At 43.7% G+C, this 20,523-nt stretch overlaps 2 protein-coding genes across 2 annotated transcripts in view; both read left to right on the top strand.

The window, feature by feature from the left end:
• Positions 1–20,523, top strand: part of LOC136633618 (sialic acid-binding Ig-like lectin 14) — a 157,619-nt gene that overhangs the window by 105,120 nt on the left and 31,976 nt on the right. The gene's annotated exons all lie outside the window — the stretch shown is intronic.
• LOC136631690 (myeloid cell surface antigen CD33-like) overlaps positions 1–20,523 on the top strand; it is a 51,943-nt gene that overhangs the window by 5,024 nt on the left and 26,396 nt on the right. Inside the window, exons 3-4 of the mRNA XM_066605981.1 lie at positions 1,958–2,221; positions 16,008–16,043. Coding sequence (XP_066462078.1) covers positions 1,958–2,221; positions 16,008–16,043 — 300 coding nt within the window. The remainder of the gene's footprint in view (positions 1–1,957; positions 2,222–16,007; positions 16,044–20,523) is intronic.

Genomic DNA, 20,523 nt, shown 5'->3' with positions numbered 1-20,523 from the left:
TAACTTCCGGTGGCGACATAATACAAGAATACCGACGTCGGGAGAGGGAAGAAGGATTCTGGCTGCACACTGATGTCATAGTGTGCACCGGGATCAGCGCTGCTAGCTGCGCAGCTGAGAGAAAGCTGGCAGGGGAGCCACGGCCCCTGCCAGTATTTACTAAAGTGGTGAGCGGCCAATGGTGGCGCGTGCCAGCAGGAAGGGCTCTGCGTTCCGCCTATGGCATGCGTGCCATAGGTTCACCACCACTGTCCTAGTGTATTTTGAGTACATTTGCACATCCCCTTTGACTTTTATGGCAACTGTGGGTGCACAATTGCGCAGGTATGTAGAGCATACTAAGGCCTCATGTCCACTAGGAAATTCGGGCCCGCGCGGATTCTCCATGCAGAATCCCGCAGCGGGACCCTCCTTTCCCACGCACATGAGGCCTAAAAAAAGATTGAACTCACCTGTCCGGACGTTGCAGGTTCCCGTCCGTTGCGGCCGGATCTTCTTTCCTTCTACCCGGCGGATGCGCTCGGCATGCCGGCAGCGTGCCGCGCGCATGTGCCGTGCATTTATTTTTGTTTTCTTTTTGAACTCCTGCTCTCCCGTGCCGGAGAGCAGAAATTCAGCTGTGGGTGTACCGCGGGACCAGACGGCTTCCATAAGCTTCTATGGAAGCCTGCGGGAGCCGTCCGCACTGGAGACCCACAGAAAATGGAGCATGCTGCTTTTTTTTTCTCCCGCACGTGAGAAAACGCAAATCCATTAAAATGCCATCCGCGGGTGCAAATTTCAATTTAATTGACCGCGGATGGCTAATGGATCCCTATGGGCAAAATTGAATGCGGATTCTGCAGCGGTAATCCGCAATTCAATTTTGCTAGTGGACATGAGGCCTAAGGGCTCATGTCCACGGGCAAAATAAGAATTAAAATCCGCAGCGGATTTTAACTCTTCTTCTGCCCGCGGATCCGCACCCCATAGGGATGCATTGACCACCCGCGGGGTAGATAAATACCCGCGGATGGTCAATAAAAGAGATTTTTTAAAAAATGGAGCATGAAAAAATCTGGACCATGCTCCATTTTCGTGCGGGTCTATTGAAGGCTATGGAAGCCGTCCGGATCCGCGGGAGACAAAAAATAGGAATTTAAAAGAATTACTCACCCGGAGCGGGCGCGGAAGGTCTTCTCTTCCTCACGGCCGGATCTTTCTTGCTTCGGCTCGGCGGATGTGCCCGGCGCATGCGCGCGGCACGTCGGTGACGTGCCGGCGACGTGCCGCCGGCGTGACGAATTCATCCGCCGGCCGAAAATGAAGATCCGGCCGTGAGGAAGAGAAGGCTTTCCCCGCCCGCTACGGATGGGTAAATGCTTTTAAATTGCTATTTTCAGCGCTCATGTCCGCGGGGCAGGAGGGACCCGCTGCAGATTCTCCATGGAGAATCTGCAGCGGATCTGATTTTCCCCGTGGACATGAGGCCTAAGGGTTTTTCTGTGTGACTGAAATGTGCATGAAAAATACACACATGTGAGTAAACCCATTGAAATGAATGGGTTCTATCCCTTGTGTATTGCGTGTGCAAATTTTGCATGCACAGACACACCTGTGTGAAGGAGGCTTTAAACTATAAAAAAGACCTAAATATTTCTAGAGGCAGTTGTGTGTTCACAAAATATTCCTATTATGTGCCTCTAGGTCATGTGCATGGCATGACATTATCTGGCTTGGCAGCAGCTGCCTTGCGCTAGTTGCTACAGTTCAGTTCCAAATCTTTCTCTACGTTAGTTTTTCTCAGTAACATTAATATGACATTATAGATTTCTTCATTTTTCTCTTTTTAAAATGTAAAAGTATACAGAATGTAACTGTTGAGTCACTATTATTCCTCTGCATACATTGTAGCAGGCATAGTGTGATATATGTCTTTACACATTCCTACATATCTCACCGCTTGTTCCTCCTGTAGATCTCACAGAAGAACCTGTCATCTCAGATCCTGGGACAGTCATTGCTGGTATAAGTAAGACACTGACCTGCACTCCTCCAGGAAACTGCTCTGCAACATCCTTAGTAATCCAATGGAGGAAGAGTAATGTGGCCGGCGTCTGGGAGAATTCATCTACTGTAACATTTACCCCATCTCTAAATAATGTCCAGGAGAGCATCACATGTGAGATGACAAACGCCAGGGGGAAGACCACTCAGAGAACTATTCTTCTTCATGTCTACAGTAAGTTTATGTTAGTTTTACGAATATCCTTCTTCATGGTTGGGAAGACCCAACAAAGAGGATCAGAGGATCCTACAGAGGGCTTAGACTCTTGTATACAATAATGGACCAGAATGTTCCAAATAACGTAATAGTCCTGTGTGTATAATGATTAACCTATTAGTCTTGTGTGATAAGAGTTTATACCATTAAAAGTGGGTGTAATGGGTGGGCGTGGCCTGACCGAGCACCAAGATGGCCGCATAGCCGAGGAGCTCCGAGTACAGAGGCACCAAAAGCTACTACTAAGCAGCCTAAAAACGGCCGACAATCACCCAGCACAGCGAGACTCAGCACTGCCGAGAACAGCTGTGTGCAGCTGAGCCGCCGTAAGTCTTCTCATCCCCCGCACAGACGCCTGGAAGACTTCTTCTCCCCGCGCGGCAGCCCATACACTGCGGACCCCGAACCTCCAACACAGCCAGCATCTCCGGCGGAGAAGACCAGCTTGCATGCACCCAGAGCCTGTGAAAGCCTGCATCCACAGACCACTGCAAGCCGGAGAGGAGATACAGCGGTGAGTGACACTCCAGCCCTGCTTAGCAATCCCCTGCCCTCCGCTACTAATATCATGGCGGCCATTAGAGGAAAAGCACCTCAAAAAAGCAGGCCACAGACAAACAAAATGGCTGGGAGCTCAGCACAGAATAAAAAAGCTCAACCTTCTCCTACTGCTAGCCCTCTAAAACAGCGCGCTAAACTGGCGGAGGATCAGCTAGAAGACCCACAAAGTCCTCTGATGGGAGACTTTATCACCTCCATGCCCTCAACAGATAAACCAGCTACAAAGGCATTTATGAAAGAAATGCTTTTAGCCCTAAAAGACTCCCTACAAGTTAATTTTGACTCTCTAAGTTCAACACTAAAATCCTCTATGGAGGAGATGGAGGAAAGAATATCCCATACTGAAAATAAAATAAGCGAAACAACTCAATCCCACAACAATCTTATTGATGAACACTACACTTTGACAGAAGAGGTCGATGCTCTCAAAATAAAGCTCGCAGACATGGAAGATAGAAACCGACGTAATAACGTCAAATTTAGGGGTATTCCAGAGTCGATCCAGGCGTCAGAAATCACCAAATATATTCAGCAAATGATCAAAACAATCCTTCCAGAATCTACAACAATGGATCTAACCATAGACAGGGCACATAGACTGCCAAAACAAAAATTTGTTCCCGATTCTATGCCCAGAGACGTGATTGCTAGATTCCACTTCTTCCACATTAAAAAGGCTATGATGCAGGCTTCTCGCAAAATAGACCAGATGCCGGCCCCCTACAACACAATCCGCCTCTACACAGACCTTTCGCAGATGACACTACAAGCAAGAAGAAAATTCTCCCTAATTACTAACGCTCTTCGCCAGGCAAAAATGCCCTACAAATGGGGCTTCCCCCCGAAACTCCTAATCCATAAAGATGGAGCAAATCACATATTCTCTAACCCAGAAGATGCTACAGTAACACTGAAATCCTGGGGCATCTCCATTCCATCCCCGGACGACAACCCTAGGGGACCAACTAGAAGACAAAGACCGGAAAAAACTCTTATGCCCTTTGAACCAGGCCGCTGAAAAAATGCTTAATCTCTAGTCACGAGACTTGTCTCGACATAGCCTGCCTCTGGCTCTCACCCACTCAGGTGAACTTTACCCCCCCCCCCCCCCCCCACTGTACAAGTCAACACCTTTCTCGGACTTGAAGTTATATTTTACCCGTCAACTGTTTGATGGCTTATAATACCTTGCTAACGTGTTATATATTGTTTCCCCTTGTTATGCTTAGACATCACAATTTTTTATTACTGCTCCATGACATCTACTGTCCTCTTACTTATCACCGTGGCAACAGTATACTTCCAAACAAAATTCAAATTTTATCCCCGAGAAGAACTGTCTGACTAATACATAAAACGTAACGTTTATTAAATAATTATATAAAATTCGTGGACGAGTACATACACAAAGTATTTAAAAGAAAATAAATCTAACACCCAAGGGTGATGAGCGCAACCTTGTGTTTGAGACCTGAGTAACTCAACGAACTCCTTGGAGACAAGGTGCTTGAATATACATCACCTACTGTCTATATGTCATACGTCATCGTGATGTAATCACGTATGGCTACAGACCTCTAATTGTAGTGTATATATGAGAGGTATTATTCAAAGTTATAAAGAGGCAATACATCAATAGATTATGCCTCCTTCATCTCCCCTTGTATTGGGTGGGATATATCAAAGTTCACTTATACAGGGCAAAGCAGAAATCTGTTATCCCCTCTAAGGTTCGCAGTAAGTTAACCCTGAGGTGAACTTCCTAGATAGTAGATGCTCAAAGAGGTGAAAGGTGGAATCAGGTTGTCAATTAATCCTCTTGATCTATACCCATGGGATTATACGGATATACCGGGGGTTACTGAATATATTTCGCAACTCCTCACCAACTATCCCAGGTATAGTAGTCAGTTGGAATTCCTATCTGTCATATGTTATTGAGTGTAGTTTTACTTCTCTCAATAATAGATCCTGGTCAGGATTCCTCTATATGACATGTATCTCCATTGAGTGTGTTTTTATTCCACCAGCCCTGGGTAACGATGCTAGTGTACCATTATGCGAATTAATATTACTGCATTAGGTACACCTATTCAGCATGTGTATTTATATTACTGCACTAAATGTACCAACATGCCGACTGATACTGCTGCATTCAGTGCACTCCTTATTATTACTGCACCAAATATATGAAAGATTCTATCTTTCTAGTCTATTTCTAGTCAATCTCTTTCTAATCAACGCGTTTCCGCAACAGGTCCTTTTGCCTGTTGTTTCATCAGGACAGAAAGCAATACTATAAGGCTGGGACTTAGATGAATAATCTCTCAGTCTCAAGCAATTTTTGACCTAACTTGTAGATTTAGATAACATACGCCCAAAACTCCACCAAATGCAGCAGTGGAGAGTAAGGGTTAAATTGATTTAAGTGCAACAGCCCATAGATTCAGGGCACAACTTGTAGCACAAGCAGCTACATAGATAGAGGCAGCAATGGTAAGTGAAACTAATGCTCCAACTTAAATACTAATAGCTCCGCCCACATTGGTCATATGGGGATGTCTCTGGCCCCAATCAGGTCCTTAGGAATCCAACACACCCTCCCTGTGACGTCAGTCCGTCATTGCGTGATCAGGTGACCATTCCGAGTGCCTCCCACTCATCTCATCAATTCATGCAACGTGACCGCGTCATCACGCACGGCCGTGCCACGTCATGACGCCAGCGTCATATCCCACTATAGGGGATGCGTTGCCACGACGTAGCGTGATGACGCGAACATACCGCGACGATTTCCGTCGCGGCGTCGATGTCATCGATATCCACAGCCAATGGGAGTAGGTAGCTGACCCCTCCCATATCTCGTGTCTTAGCGCATGCGCAGACCCTCCGATTGTGGACTTAGTCTTTAATAGGTTGGCGCATGCGCATAGAGTTTTATGCTTGGACTTAGTTTATTGTCCGGTACTCAGACACATCCCTGATGCCGGAGATGTCCTGTGTTGATGAAGATGACATGGAGGGGTAAGTGTTGTGCCTAGAGACATCTAGGTCCACAGTCCAATAATAAAAGAGGTCACAAATCTCCGTGTCTTGGTTTCTTTGATTTAAATTCATATCGGAATACCTGCACAAGTTAAGGTAAGTATATTAATCCAGCACTTTTATGACTAATAGCTGGAATAACCCACCAGAGTTTTAATTTTATTCTCTACATCATTGATCTAATATATAATACCCTCACTAGGGAGAATGGAGCAACACACGTGAGTTGAGATGGAATCTTAGAAGGGTCCTTTTTGTGGACACCGATACAGATGTGTGTACATTATAGATCATAGCACTATGGTCTCAGCAGATTTTCATAGAGTAGTATACATTCATGGAACAGGAGACAGATTACCCCCATTTCCATAGCATCATTACGAGGACTCTTATATGGGCCGTACAAAGAATGCACGGTAAAATGCAGGGAACAATGCATGTAAGGATGGAAATACTTAGTATGATGTTATTGTAATTTTCAAATGAATGAGGTAAATGAAAGGGTCTCATTAAGGCCCTTGGGTGCACATGTATCCAATCTGTATATCCATGTGCATTCTTTCTGTAATAGCCTTTTATTCAAATTACCTCTTCTTCCATTGTCCCTAACGCATTCAATGCCTCGAAATGTCACCAGATCTGGGTTACTGTCATGTACCTCTTTCATATGTACTGCTAAGCTTGTTTGCTCCTTTCTATTGATGTTCCCAATATGAGCTAACACACGACGCCGTAGTTGCTGTTTAGTCTTCCCTATGTATACCAACGGGCAAGGACATGAAGCCAGATAGATCACTCCGCTCGTACGACAATTAATGAACTCTCTGATGCTGTACATTTTCTGTATAGAAGGGCTTGTAAAGGTAGTGCTTTTTTGCATGTACTTACATGCTTTACAGCTACCACATGGGAAAGAGCCCTTTGGTGCTTCTACTGGAAGCCATGTTGGACTTATTGGTACATGGGACAGATGACTGTGTACGAGTCTGTCCCGCAGATTTCTACCTCGTCTGTAGGTTACAAGTGGCCTACTGGGCAAAAATTCTCTCAGATCACCATCCTTCATGAGGATATCCCAATGTCTCATGAGTATGTTTCGAACATCTTGTGATCTATCATCGAAGCAACCGATAATTCGTGTCAACTCAGATATAGATTTTTGTTTAGGTTCCAGTAGATCTTCTCTCCTCAGTTCGGTAACTATCATCTCTGATTTCTTAATGACTCCTTCTGGGTACCCTCTGTCTCGGAATCGTCTATGCATCTCCGCAGCCTTGAGATTGTAATCGCTCTCATTGGAGCAGTTACGCCTTGTTCTAATAAATTGGCCTTTCGGTATTCCACGCTTTAGCTGGATCGGATGATGGCTTTAGCTGATCCTCATGAAGGATGGTGATCTGAGAGAATTTTTGCCCAGTAGGCCACTTGTAACCTACAGACGAGGTAGAAATCTGCGCTGGCGTCATGACGTGGCACGGCCGTGCGTGATGACGCGGTCACGTTGCATGAATTGATGAGATGAGTGGGAGGCACTCGGAATGGTCACCTGATCACGCAACGACGGACTGACGTCACAGGGAGGGTGTGTTGGATTCCTAAGGACCTGATTGGGGCCAGAGACATCCCCACATGACCAATGTGGGCGGAGCTATTAGTATTTAAGTTGGAGCATTAGTTTCACTTACCATTGCTGCCTCTATCTATGTAGGTGCTTGTGCTACAAGTTGTGCCCTGAATCTATGGGCTGTTGCACTTAAATCAATTTAACCCTTACTCTCCACTGCTGCATTTGGTGGAGTTTTGGGCGTATGTTATCTAAATCTACAAGTTAGGTCAAAAATTGCTTGAGACTGAGAGATTATTCATCTAAGTTCCAGCCTTATAGTATTGCTTTCTGTCCTGATGAAACAACAGGCAAAAGGACCTGTTGCGGAAACGCGTTGATTAGAAAGAGATTGACTAGAAATAGACTAGAAAGATAGAATCTTTCATATATTTGGTGCAGTAATAATAAGGAGTGCACTGAATGCAGCAGTATCAGTCGGCATGTTGGTACATTTAGTGCAGTAATATAAATACACATGCTGAATAGGTGTACCTAATGCAGTAATATTAATTCGCATAATGGTACACTAGCATCGTTACCCAGGGCTGGTGGAATAAAAACACACTCAATGGAGATACATGTCATATAGAGGAATCCTGACCAGGATCTATTATTGAGAGAAGTAAAACTACACTCAATAACATATGACAGATAGGAATTCCAACTGACTACTATACCTGGGATAGTTGGTGAGGAGTTGCGAAATATATTCAGTAACCCCCGGTATATCCGTATAATCCCATGGGTATAGATCAAGAGGATTAATTGACAACCTGATTCCACCTTTCACCTCTTTGAGCATCTACTATCTAGGAAGTTCACCTCAGGGTTAACTTACTGCGAACCTTAGAGGGAATAACAGATTTCTGCTTTGCCCTGTATAAGTGAACTTTGATATATCCCACCCAATACAAGGGGAGATGAAGGAGGCATAATCTATTGATGTATTGCCTCTTTATAACTTTGAATAATACCTCTCATATATACACTACAATTAGAGGTCTGTAGCCATACGTGATTACATCACGATGACGTATGACTTATAGACAGTAGGTGATGTATATTCAAGCACCTTGTCTCCAAGGAGTTCGTTGAGTTACTCAGGTCTCAAACACAAGGTTGCGCTCATCACCCTTGGGTGTTAGATTTATTTTCTTTTAAATACTTTGTGTATGTACTCGTCCACGAATTTTATATAATTATTTAATAAACGTTACGTTTTATGTATTAGTCAGACAGTTCTTCTCGGGAATGACATCTACTGTACTCAAAAATGGCGATTAAACTTCTCTTCATAAACACTAATGGGTTAAACTCACTATTCAAACGCTCATCATTATGGTGAGAAGGGTTAACCCAAAAGGCTGATATACTATGTGTGCAGGAAACACACTTCGATGCTTCCGCATGTCCAAAAATAAACCACACTAAATTCCCCAAGATAATCTTAGCTTGCGCTCCAAATAAAAAGGCAGGAGTGATGATCGCGTTTAGAGACACGATTAGTGTACAAACCACCTCAATTCTTCAAGACCCTAGAGGAAGATTTATTCTGGTGACAGGGACTTTGAATTCTGTCCCGTTCACACTATTGAACATTTACGCACCAAATGAAGCACAGATATGCTTCCTAAATAAAACAATTAAAAAACTGCGGAAGCATGGAAGAGGTAGGGTGATAGTCTGTGGGGACTTCAATCTCGTTCCTAATGAAACCATGGACACAACAAGCCAGACACGTAGAAGATATCCAAATCTAAACCCCTGGCTATAAAAAGAAGCCCTCTACAATAGCTTTCGATGCATGAATGCTTCAGCACAGATGCTTCAATTGATAAAGCCACATGGTCAGACCATGCTTCCATCGCAGCCACCTTTCGTGGGGAGAGGAGGGAGGGGAGAGACGCACGTGGAGGAATAACACCTTTTTGATGGGGATCCCTCAACACACAAAAACCATAAAAGACGCTCTCACGGAGTACTTTAAAATCAACGCTACTCCGGAGATGTCTCCCACAACTGTATGGAATGCGCATAAAGCGTATATTAGGGGAATCCTCATCAAAATTAGCGCAAAGCACAAAAGAGACAAGAAAAAACAGCTCAACGATATTCTCATTCAAATTACAAAAACTGAATCTCGCTTACAAAGCATCCAGTCAGACAAGCTACATAAAAAACTCTTTGATCTAAGACATAAGCTATGTTCCCTTCTAATTGACAACTTTGACAAAGCCATTAAAAACACAAAAATAGCATATTACTCCACGATGAACAAACCATCCAAACTGATGGCAAACTTAGTCAAAAAAACTAGAGTTAAAACTAAAATCCCTTACATAATTGACCCAGAAAACAAAGAAATTAAAATATCGCACCCAAAACAGATTGCAGAGTGCTTTCGCAAATTCTATGAAAAACTATACAACCTTAAAGAGGACCCCTCCACCCCTCAGCCAAACCAAAAAGAAATATCATCCTTCCTTAAAACATTAAACCTCCCGAATATCTCAGTCTCAAAATAAAAACCTAAACAAACCCATAACAACCCAAGAAATTACCAACGCTATAAAAATACTAAAACTTCAAAAATCCCCAGGCCCAGACGGCTTCTCCAATGAGTACTACAAATCCTTTAAAGAAATCCTAGCCCCACATATGTCCCAAATGTTTAATTCGGCAATACAACAAAGCAAACTTCCAAGAGAAATGCTCGAAGCCACAATCCCGCTAAACCTGGTAAAGACTCGTCATCCTTAACTTCCGTCCTATATCTTTGCTCAATTGCGATACTAAATTGTACTCAAAAATTATTGCCCAGAGACTACAGACAGTTTTATTATCCATAGTCCACTCAGACCAGGTGGGCTTTATAAAAGGACGACAAGCCTCCGATGCTACAAGGAGAGTGATTGACCTCCTCTCCATGCTAGAATCGTCTCATACCCCGGCCATACTCCTAGCCTTAGACGCAGAAAAGGCTTTTGACCGTCTCCACTGGGACTACACTTTTTCTGTGCTAGAAAAATTTGGCCTTACAGGCAATATCATTAATGCTATAAAAGCATTATACTCTTCCCCTTCAGCCAGAGTCCTAGTAGACGGTACACTATCCGAGACATTCCTCATTACTAATGGGACCCGTCAGGGCTGCCCACTTTCACCCCTAATATTCATCTTAGCAATGGAACCCCTGGCTGAGTTCATAAGACTAAACCCTAATATAAAAGGAATACCCACAAAAACTAGACAACACAAAATCAGCTTATTCGCAGATGACACTCTAATTATGATAACTAACCCTATAACCTCCTTGAGATATGTATGCTCCACTCTAACTCTATTCTCAAAAATTTCGTACTACAAATTGAATGTTTCCAAGTCACAAATATTGGACATTCATATACCAAATGACTTAAAAAATGATATAAAGCAAGAATTTCCCTTCCAGTGGCAGCCTCAAAACATTCCATACCTCGGAATCCAAATTTGCTTCCCCCTGTCCAGTACCATCTCAGCCAACTACTCTCCACTATTGAAGTCACTACAGGAAGACCTAAATGACTTTAAAAAACAGCAAACCACATGGTTCTTCCAAAAATCCTATACTACTTTAGAACACTCCCCATACCAATTCCCCAAGCAACACTACAAAACTTTCAAAGTCAGATGTCAGAGTACATTTGGAATGGTAAACCACCCAGAGTGGCACGTTCTATTTTGACCTTACATAAAACTCAGGCGGGAGTTGATCTGCCCAACCTAGAATCTTCTTATCTGGCAATACTACTTAACCAGTCAAGGGAGTGGCTCACCCACTCTGCATCGACAGGTTGGGTCAATTTGGAACGAGAACAAACTAACTTTAAATCCCTAAAATCTCTAATATATGCAACCATCCTGGCAACACTATCTCCACAGTTGAGGTCGAAACTACATTCCCCACCTGCCTCACCAACAATCACCGTGACTATTGAGGCATGGACCAAATACACACAAATCATAGAACACACTAAGACTCAAAACAAAAACAAAATTCCGTTGGATACTTTAGAGCATTTCATACCGGGCCTGCGGCTAACCACATAGTCTGAGGCGGGGATAGAATAAATAACGGATCTCTTTGAGCGGGATACTTTGAAGTCCTTCTCTCAACTGGTCCAGCAATTTAATCTATCAACGACCGAGATGTACAGATATCTCCAACTAAGATCCATACTACAAACCATCCAACCTCAAAACATACCGCTCCCACACACAACAATCATAAACATAACGAAACTACAAAAAGGAAACAAAAGCACAACTAGAAGTTTCTATGACCAGATGACCAGCAACCTTCGATCAGGCAAGAGATGCCACCTTTTGAATTGGGAAAAGGACCTAAAAACAAAGATCCCACTAGATAACTGGCTGGACTCTTTTAAAAGAGCCAAGCAAGCGACAAAAAGTGCCAACCTAATAGAAACTCACCTAAAAACCCTCACAAGGTGGTATCTCACACCAGACCAACTAAAGAAAAGACGGATGGCCCCTGAGGCCCTATGATGGAGGGGATCTGGACAAGAGGGATCCCAACTCCATATTCTTTGGTCTTGCCCCCTGATTGTCCCATACTGGTCCACTGTCTACTCATTAATTAATAAAATCTCAGCCACCAAAATCCCTGAACTCCCTGCCACGGCACTTTTGCTTTTGGACCTCGGGGTAATCAGACCCGAAAAGAGACAGTTAATCTGCCATATATTGATGGGGGCAAAACTACTCCTAACCAGAAAATGGCAAACCATGGAAATTCCCCATATAAATGATTTAATACAGCTTATAACTGAACATGGGATATTTGAAAAAAGTATTGCGCTCAGAAACGACACATATTCTAAATACACGACAGTATGGAACCAATGGTATAGCATCTTTCCATCTTGATGTCTAAAACTGTTATTATCTTTGTTTTCCCTTCCCCAACCTCCCTATAAACCCCTATGTTTTTTCACCTCCCCCCTCCCCTCTCTACCCTCCCCCCATACCTTGCCCTACCCAAAACTACTACCTGTGATTCATATAATTACAAACGGTTTCAAGCAGAAATAAGATTGTATGATTACAATTGCTACTGTAATAATTCTTGCCTAATTGTAATCATACTCATGCATACCTGTAAACTCTGCTTTTAAAACTAATAAAAAATTTAATGAGAAAAAAAAGTGGATGTAATGAATGCACGGAGCTGTTCTTGCCTATAAGCAATGCCTAAATATCTTTGAACATATAGAATCCAATGGAACATGCCATGATTTGTTTTCTATCTGATTTATATGTATGCAGTCATCGGCTACAGACAGACAGCAGAATCCCCATACACCGATATGGTAGTACTATGATGGCTGCGTACAATGTGAAGCCATACTACGTCTGTTTACATGAGACCTTACATACCAAGTAATGTAAAGTATCCAAGAACTGTGAGAAGTTCCAGTTTCAGGTAAAAATGCAGAAAAGAAAAGTAAGAGGGCTCCATAGTAAAATACTAGAGTTAGATTCTTTCCGGTGTCAGTTAGAACCACCATACCCCTCACCAACTGGACCAGGAGGACTTAAAGTAAACATATCACCCAGATTTTTTGCTCATTAAAACCAGATATTGAAACAAATTCAATTTTTCTAATTTGTTTACATTTTCTATTTATAGATTTTTTATTCGATTGTCTATACGTGACTATGGGTCGGCCAGCTAGCCTGAGCTGCAGTTAAGAGCATTTAAAGATATGCTTTACAGCAGAACTCATGGGCCAGTCTCACAATGGACAGTACCTGACTATTAACTTCTGTAGGATAATGTTGTGGCAATGCACTATGACATGTGTAGAGGTCATTGTGGGGACATTCAATCACATTGAATGGGTGTTATTGGTTCATTGAGTGCTGGCTCTGTTTGGCTGAGCCATGGCGCTCGAAAACCAATCAGAGCCAGCGCTTACTGGAGGCGGGATTTTGAACCTCCAATTTAGGAAGCGCTTAGAGAAGAGTTCAAACAAGTGCCGAAGACCTGCTAGGAGAAGTGCGGAGGAGCGGAGGGGCCTCTTAGGTGATGTATTGTGTTTTTTAAAATATTTTTTAATGCGGCTAGTGCTTAATTTCAGGGTAGGGCTTATAATTCAAGCCCCCCCCCCCAAAAAAAAAATCTTGGCAAAAGAGCGCTACAAAGTAGTGTGACTTTGTAGTGACACAACATCACACAGAGAGAGCACAGATGCGTTATTGCTGCGATTTTCTCGCTGCGATATCACCGTCGCCTGTGTGGAAGGGGTCTTACAAAAATATAGGAGACTGCACCCTGACAACAATTGAGGCAAGAGAAGAACATGAGGGGACATATAATTATCACATAGAAGTGACAACCACTATTACTGTGACTGGTGAATGTCAGGGAACGTGCAGAAATGCTGCATTAGGCCTCATGTCCATGGGGAAAATCAGGCCCGCTACGGATTCTCCATGGAGAATCTGCAGCGGGTCCCTCCTGCCCCGCGGACATGAGCGCTGAAAATAAGAATAAATCAGAATTAACTCATCTCTCGCACGCTCCGGATCCTTCCTTCGCTGCCGCGTCATCTTCTCTGCGTCGCGGCCGGATCTTCTTTCTTCGGCTCGGCGGATGTGCAGGATGACGTCGGTGACGTGCCCCGCGCATGCGCCGTCCCAAAGCAAAATGATCCGGCCGCGACTGAGAGAAGATGGCGCCGCGGCGAAGAGAAGAAATGGAGCGGGGTGAGTAAAATCCGATTTTTGTCTCCCGTGGGAGACCCGCACGAAAATGGAGCATGGTCCAGATTTTTTCTTGCTCCATTTTTTTTAAAATCACTTTTATTGACCATCCGCGGGTATTTATCTACCCGCGGGTGGTCAATGCATCCCTATGGGGCGCGGATCCGCGGGCAGGAGAAGAGTTAAAATCTGCTGCGGATTTTAATTCTTCTTTTGCCCGTGGACATGAGGCCTTAAGGCCCAATGTCCACATGTGGATTTTATTTATAAAATCCATGTGGATGTGCTTTTTTCCCGGCGTGCGAGTCGCACACACGGGAAGAAATCGCAGCATGCTCCATTTTCCCGTGAGTCTGCCGCACGGACGGCTCCCGCTGCTTCTATTGAAGCCTATGGGAGCCGTCCGTATCCGCAACACGGCTGCAGCTGTTTTTGTGCTGTGCTGCGGATACACGGGAGAGCAAGAATTTTTTTTTTTAAATGGTGTGCACGGTTCATGCGCACGGCACACTGCCGGCATCCCGAGCACATCTGCTGGCCGGAAGAAAAAAGATCTGGCCTGCACAGAGGAGAGCCCCACAGCACCCAGAGATGTGAGTATAATGTATTCTCCCTCTCCATGGCCGCGACACACACGTATTTCACTGTGGGATTTAGCAGTGAAATCCGTGCGTGCAAGTGGACATGAGGACTAACAGTCAGACACAATATGTCATGTAAAGGCCTCTCTATACTGTATGTAGACACTTCATGGCAAATATAAGACCGACAGGAAGAAGCTGATACATAAACTTCTAATCATTCTACATGCAGACCCCATGACATATGAGTATCAAATTGCAGCACATTTTAAGCCGCGCTCCAAAAATAACAAGGACGCAACTCTTGTATGCAAATCTGAACCAATTCTTCCCCTCCCAGTCCTTTTCGAGGGACAATCCCATAAAATATAGAACTGCTGGCGGATATGGTTAATGGTGGGTCGCATTGTAACAAATTTCACATCCATTATATATAACCATCAGAGATGAGAGAGTATCGTCCTTACCGAGTACCTGCCTGCTCGCCCGCAAAGATTCGGGTACCGGCGGGGGGCGGGGAGCAGCGGGGGAGAGCAGGGAGGTCTCTTAAAGGGGTTGGACATTAACCTATAGGGTTGTCATCTATCTTGACTTTTCAGGTTAGGCGCCTATAGGAGGTGTGTAAGTGTCAGTAGTATCTGGAAGACACTTTTTTGCATATTTTTTTGGAGACCAGTGACTTTAAGGAATATTACTATCTCTGCTTTTCATAGCTGAGATTGGAAACGGCTCCTATGGCTACCAGCCACCCGGACGGAGCCTACTGAAAGAGACGCAATTGAAGTGAATGGGAGCTACAGAAACAACATAGCACAGCTGGTTATGCTGTTTCCCTAATACTACAAGTTACAGAAATCACGTAGTCTGCTGTGCTACACTATTTCCATAGCTCCCATTCACTTCAATGAGCGCTACAGAAAGAGCGCAACCCTAAGCGCTCGGCTCTTTGCGACAGATAGTCGAAACAGAGATTCTGGGTTTTCTCATCTCAGTCATGAAAAACCAGATAGGAATATCCCTTTATACCTTGCTGGATCTCCACAAGGAGAATCAGTTTCCTAGTAAAGCTGTTCTTAGTTACTAAAAATGGAAACATGGCAATAAAGGATACTTGTTGAATATTTACTTTTGGCTTTTGCTTTTCTATTACTATAACTTCTTTTAACTTTATTTTTTGTTCCAGATTCTTCATCCATCCCAGACAAGGAGGACACACGTGGTAATGTCTTACTAATATAATATTAAATTCTTTCACTACTCCCATTCACATCCTCAGTCAGTAAAAGGATGGAGAATAGAGATGAGCGAGCACCAAAATGCTTGGGTGCTCGTTACTCGAGACGAAATTTTTGCGATGCTCGAGGGTTCATTTCGAGTAACGAACCCCATTGAAGTCAATGGGCGACTCGAGCATTTTTGTATTTCGACGATGCTCGCTAAGGTTTCCATTTGTGAAAATCGGGGCAATTCAAGAAAGTGATGGGAACGACACAGAAACGGATAGGGCAGGCGAGGGGCTACATGTTGGGCTGCATCTCAAGTTCCCAGGTCCCACTATTAAGCCAAAATAGCGGCAAGAGTGCCCCCCCTCCCAATAATTTTTACTTCTGAAAAGCCCTCATTAGCATGGCATACCTTAGCTAAGCACCACACTACCTCCAACAAAACACAATCACTGCCTGCATGACACCCCGCTGCCACTTCTCCTGGGTTACATGCTGCCCAACCCCCCCCCCCCCCCCTCACGACCCAGTGTCCACAGCGCACACCAAAGTGTCCCTGCGCAGCCTTCAGCTGCCCTCATGCCACACCACCCTCATGTCTATTTATAAGTGCGTCTGCCATGAGGAGGAACCGCAGGCACACATTGCAGAGGGTTGGCATGGCTAGGCAGCGACCCTCTTTTTTTTTTTTTTTTAAACTCCTTTTTATTGTCAATTTTTCATATTAACAAAGGTAACAGTATCACATTGATCATATAACGTTACATTGTTATCTTACTTCTGGACCATTGTCACATATGTAGAGATTCCATCTTGCATTGGTTACACATAGAGAAAAGAAAGATAAGTGGAAAAGCACAACATACTTATATGGTTCCCGAATTTCACATAGTAGCCATTGTCAGCTGTGGCTTGGTTCACGTGGTCCAATTAAGATAACAAAAATTCGACAAAGTCAACCTCAAAATTAAACTTAACAATCGTATACATAAAAATAAGAATATAGGTGGTAAATTACTAATGTATCCTCTTAGTCTCATCTTTGTTTGAAGTTAAATTAAATTGAAGCTGCAATAATAACTGGCATCTCAAGGTTTATACATTTGTCGTCTAGAGCATCTCATGTATATTCGAACGCCCCTAGTTATGTTATTTTTAGTTTCCCCAGGCGGTCCGCACCATCTTGAATATAATACCAGGTTGTGTTGCTGAACGGCCTCATACATTCAATGATTTCGTTTGAGTCTAGGAACTTTTCTATAAATGTCCGCCACTTTTCAAAAAAGCCCTCAGCCTGAGATTCTGCACACCTCTCCAGCTCTAGTCTCTCCATCCGTAAAAGATATTTCAACTGTTGTAGGATATCTGATACTGATGGGGTTTTGGCTTGCAGCCATTTTGTCAATAAGCATCTCTTACTTATTAAAAGTATAGTATGTGTCATTTTGAGACTTTTTGGTTGCTCACGGAAAGAGTGAAATATACATTCTTGTGGTAATAACTGTATTGTGTGACCCCCAATTACGTTCACAAGCTTCTGAGTATCTTTCCAAAATGTTTTTATTTCAGGGCAGTGCCAAATACCGTGTAAGAAGTCAGATTTGGGTTCGGAACATTTAGGGCATGCGTGCAGTCTTGTCGGGCCTCCAGGTTGTGGGGGGATATTGAATCCATATATTGCTCCATGTATAATTTTAAAATATGTTTCTCGCCATCTCTTATTTTTAATAGCCTTTCTTACGGAGGCCCACCCGTCTACTATTCCCTGTGGTATATCAGGGTCCTGTAACTCTCGTGCCCACTTCTTGAATACCTGAGAGTCATTCTGTTGCGTCCATCCGTCCCTGAATCTAGAGTACAAGTCTGAAATTGAGTGCCTCTGCTGGGGACCTTTTATAATTATATCCATAGGGTTAATTATTGCCTCCCTGGTGATATCTCTAAGTCTGGATCGCAAGAAATTTTGTACTTGTGCGTAGGGTAGGAAGTGTGATGCAGGAAGGTCATATGTGTCACACAGCTCTTTAAATGTTCTATATCTAGGTTGTACTGGATGAAGGAGATGTTGGACCGTCTCTATGCCTTTACCTCGCCATACTGCAAACATTTTATTTACCTGCCCTTCCCTAAATTCCGGATGCCCCCATAGATCCATATATTTTGACATTTTAAACGAAAGGCCATATGCTTTACGAGATGCTTTCCAAGCGGCGATAGTATCTTTTATCATGATAGAATGCTTAACCTCTGGTGGAAGACTAGAGAATCCCGTGTGTAGGAGAGCATTTGGGCTCCACGGATGAGATAGTTCTGCTTCAAGTTCATAATTGGAAAATTTGTCAGCCCTCTGCAGCCAGTCTAGGGAATGTCGCATGAGGCTTGCCACGTTGTATGTGCGTATATCCGGGAAGTCAAGTCCCCCCCTATCCTTGGAGAGCATGAGCTTTTTCAAAGCAATACGTGGGCGCCTGTGGGCCCAGATAAATGCAGAGAAAGCGGAATACAGCTTTCCCAAATCTTGTCTATGTATCAGAAGTGGGATAGTTTGTAGAGGGTAAAGGAGCTTTGGGAAACTGATCATCTTGATCAATTGGCAGCGGCCCAAAAATGAAAGTGGAAGGTTATTCCATCTTTTGAGTTCATTTGTAATTTTATGTATAATTGGGGGATAGTTCAGCCTGTATAGACTTTCGGAGCTCTTGCCTATGTTTATCCCAAGATATTTAATAGAGGTCTTTGCTACGTTGACAGGGACTCTTTCAGTATCTAAGGTATTTGTTCTGTTCCCGGGGGAGATGTCCAATAATTCGCACTTCGTGGTGTTAACCTTGAAGCCTGATTGCCCTCCAAATGACTCAAGTAAATTGAAGACCTTTGGTAAGTCTCTATTCGGTTTTGCGAGTGCTAGTAAGATATCGTCAGCAAACAGCATCGTTTTAACAGTCTTATTACGTATCCTAATGCCCTCTAACTCTCCATTTCCCTCTAGCGTACGGGCCAGTGGTTCAATAGCGATATTAAATAACAATGGGGAGAGGGGGCATCCTTGCCTGGTACCTTTCTGCAAGGGAAATCTCGAGGAGAGAAAGCCAGGGGTGTATATTTGCGCCTGAGGGTTTGCGTATAAGTTCCATAAATAGGTACAAAAAGGGCCTTTAAAACCCATTCTATCCATCACTGCTTCCAACCATTTCCATGAAACGTTATCAAACGCCTTCTCTGCGTCTATTGTAAGCAGCGCCGCGCTAGGATGGTCTGATGGGTTAATTTTAATCTCATCCAGGATGGTCAGAATCTTCCTTATCTTTGCAATTGCTGATCTACCCTTTACGAAACCCGATTGCAGAGGGGAGATCAGTTGCGGCATCACGACGGCAAGTCGGTCGGCCATGATTTTCGCCATCAGCTTCAGATCAATATTTATCAGGGAAATTGGTCTATATGACTTTGCATTGCTGGGATCTTTGCCAGGTTTAGGGAGTAGCTTGATGTGCGCAGTATTAGTTTCGGGCGGTATAGGGGAATTTTGCATATATCCATTAAATAAAGATTCTAATAATGGGGTTGTCTGGTCTTTAAGGATTTTAAGGAACTCTCCCGTATATCCATCTGGACCCGGGGCCTTGTTATTTTTTAGATTTGAGATGGCATCTTTTATTTTTAACTGAGAAATAGGGGAGTTTAAAAACTCGCATTGTTCTGTGGTCAGGGTCGGTAGTTCTATATCTGGAGGAATCACTATAGGGGTGACGTGTGGCATTGGTTTTTGTGTGTATAGTTGTGCGTAAAACTCGAGAAATATATCGTTTATTTTCTTTGGATGGGAGTGAAATCTACCGCTTTGATCTTTCAGCCCTGAGATATTTGACGTATTAAATGGTCCTCTTGCCAGATTGGCCATAAGCTTGCCTGCCTTATTTCCAAATTTGAACAAATGTGCCTCCCTACGAGAATGTATCAATTGTTCTCGTTTTTGTAGCCAGTGTTCGTACGCTTCCTTTGCTTCCACCCATTTCTGCTTACTTTGCGAATTTGGTTTTGATTGGAATTGGGTATATGTTTCTCGTAGGAGTGAGCTAAAATGTTCTATCTTCTCGTTAGTCTTCCTCTTTAGTGAAACTACATATGAGATCAGTCTGCCCCTAAGGACTGCCTTGGCTGTATTCCAAAGCAGCTGGGGATTATCAGAGTGCGCCTCGTTATCTGAGGTAAATTCCAGCCACCATCCCCGCAACATTGATTGGAAGGTTTCATCCTCCGCTAGGTATGAAGGGAACCTCCATATGTAGTCGGCACCCCTGGGGACCTTGTCGCGTATTGCCAGCACTACTGGGGAATGATCAGAGATCACCATTTCCCCGATATCAATTTTGGCGACTCTAGAGATCAAGTTAGGTGACACCAGTATATAGTCGATTCTCGACCAGGAGTTGTGTGCATGGGAAAAATGGGTGAACTCGCGTCCCTCTGGATTAC

The sequence above is a fragment of the Eleutherodactylus coqui genome, chromosome 6, assembly GCF_035609145.1.
Source record: "Eleutherodactylus coqui strain aEleCoq1 chromosome 6, aEleCoq1.hap1, whole genome shotgun sequence".
NCBI classification, from domain to species: domain Eukaryota; kingdom Metazoa; phylum Chordata; class Amphibia; order Anura; family Eleutherodactylidae; genus Eleutherodactylus; species Eleutherodactylus coqui.
This window is presented reverse-complemented; position numbering and strand designations above follow the sequence as displayed.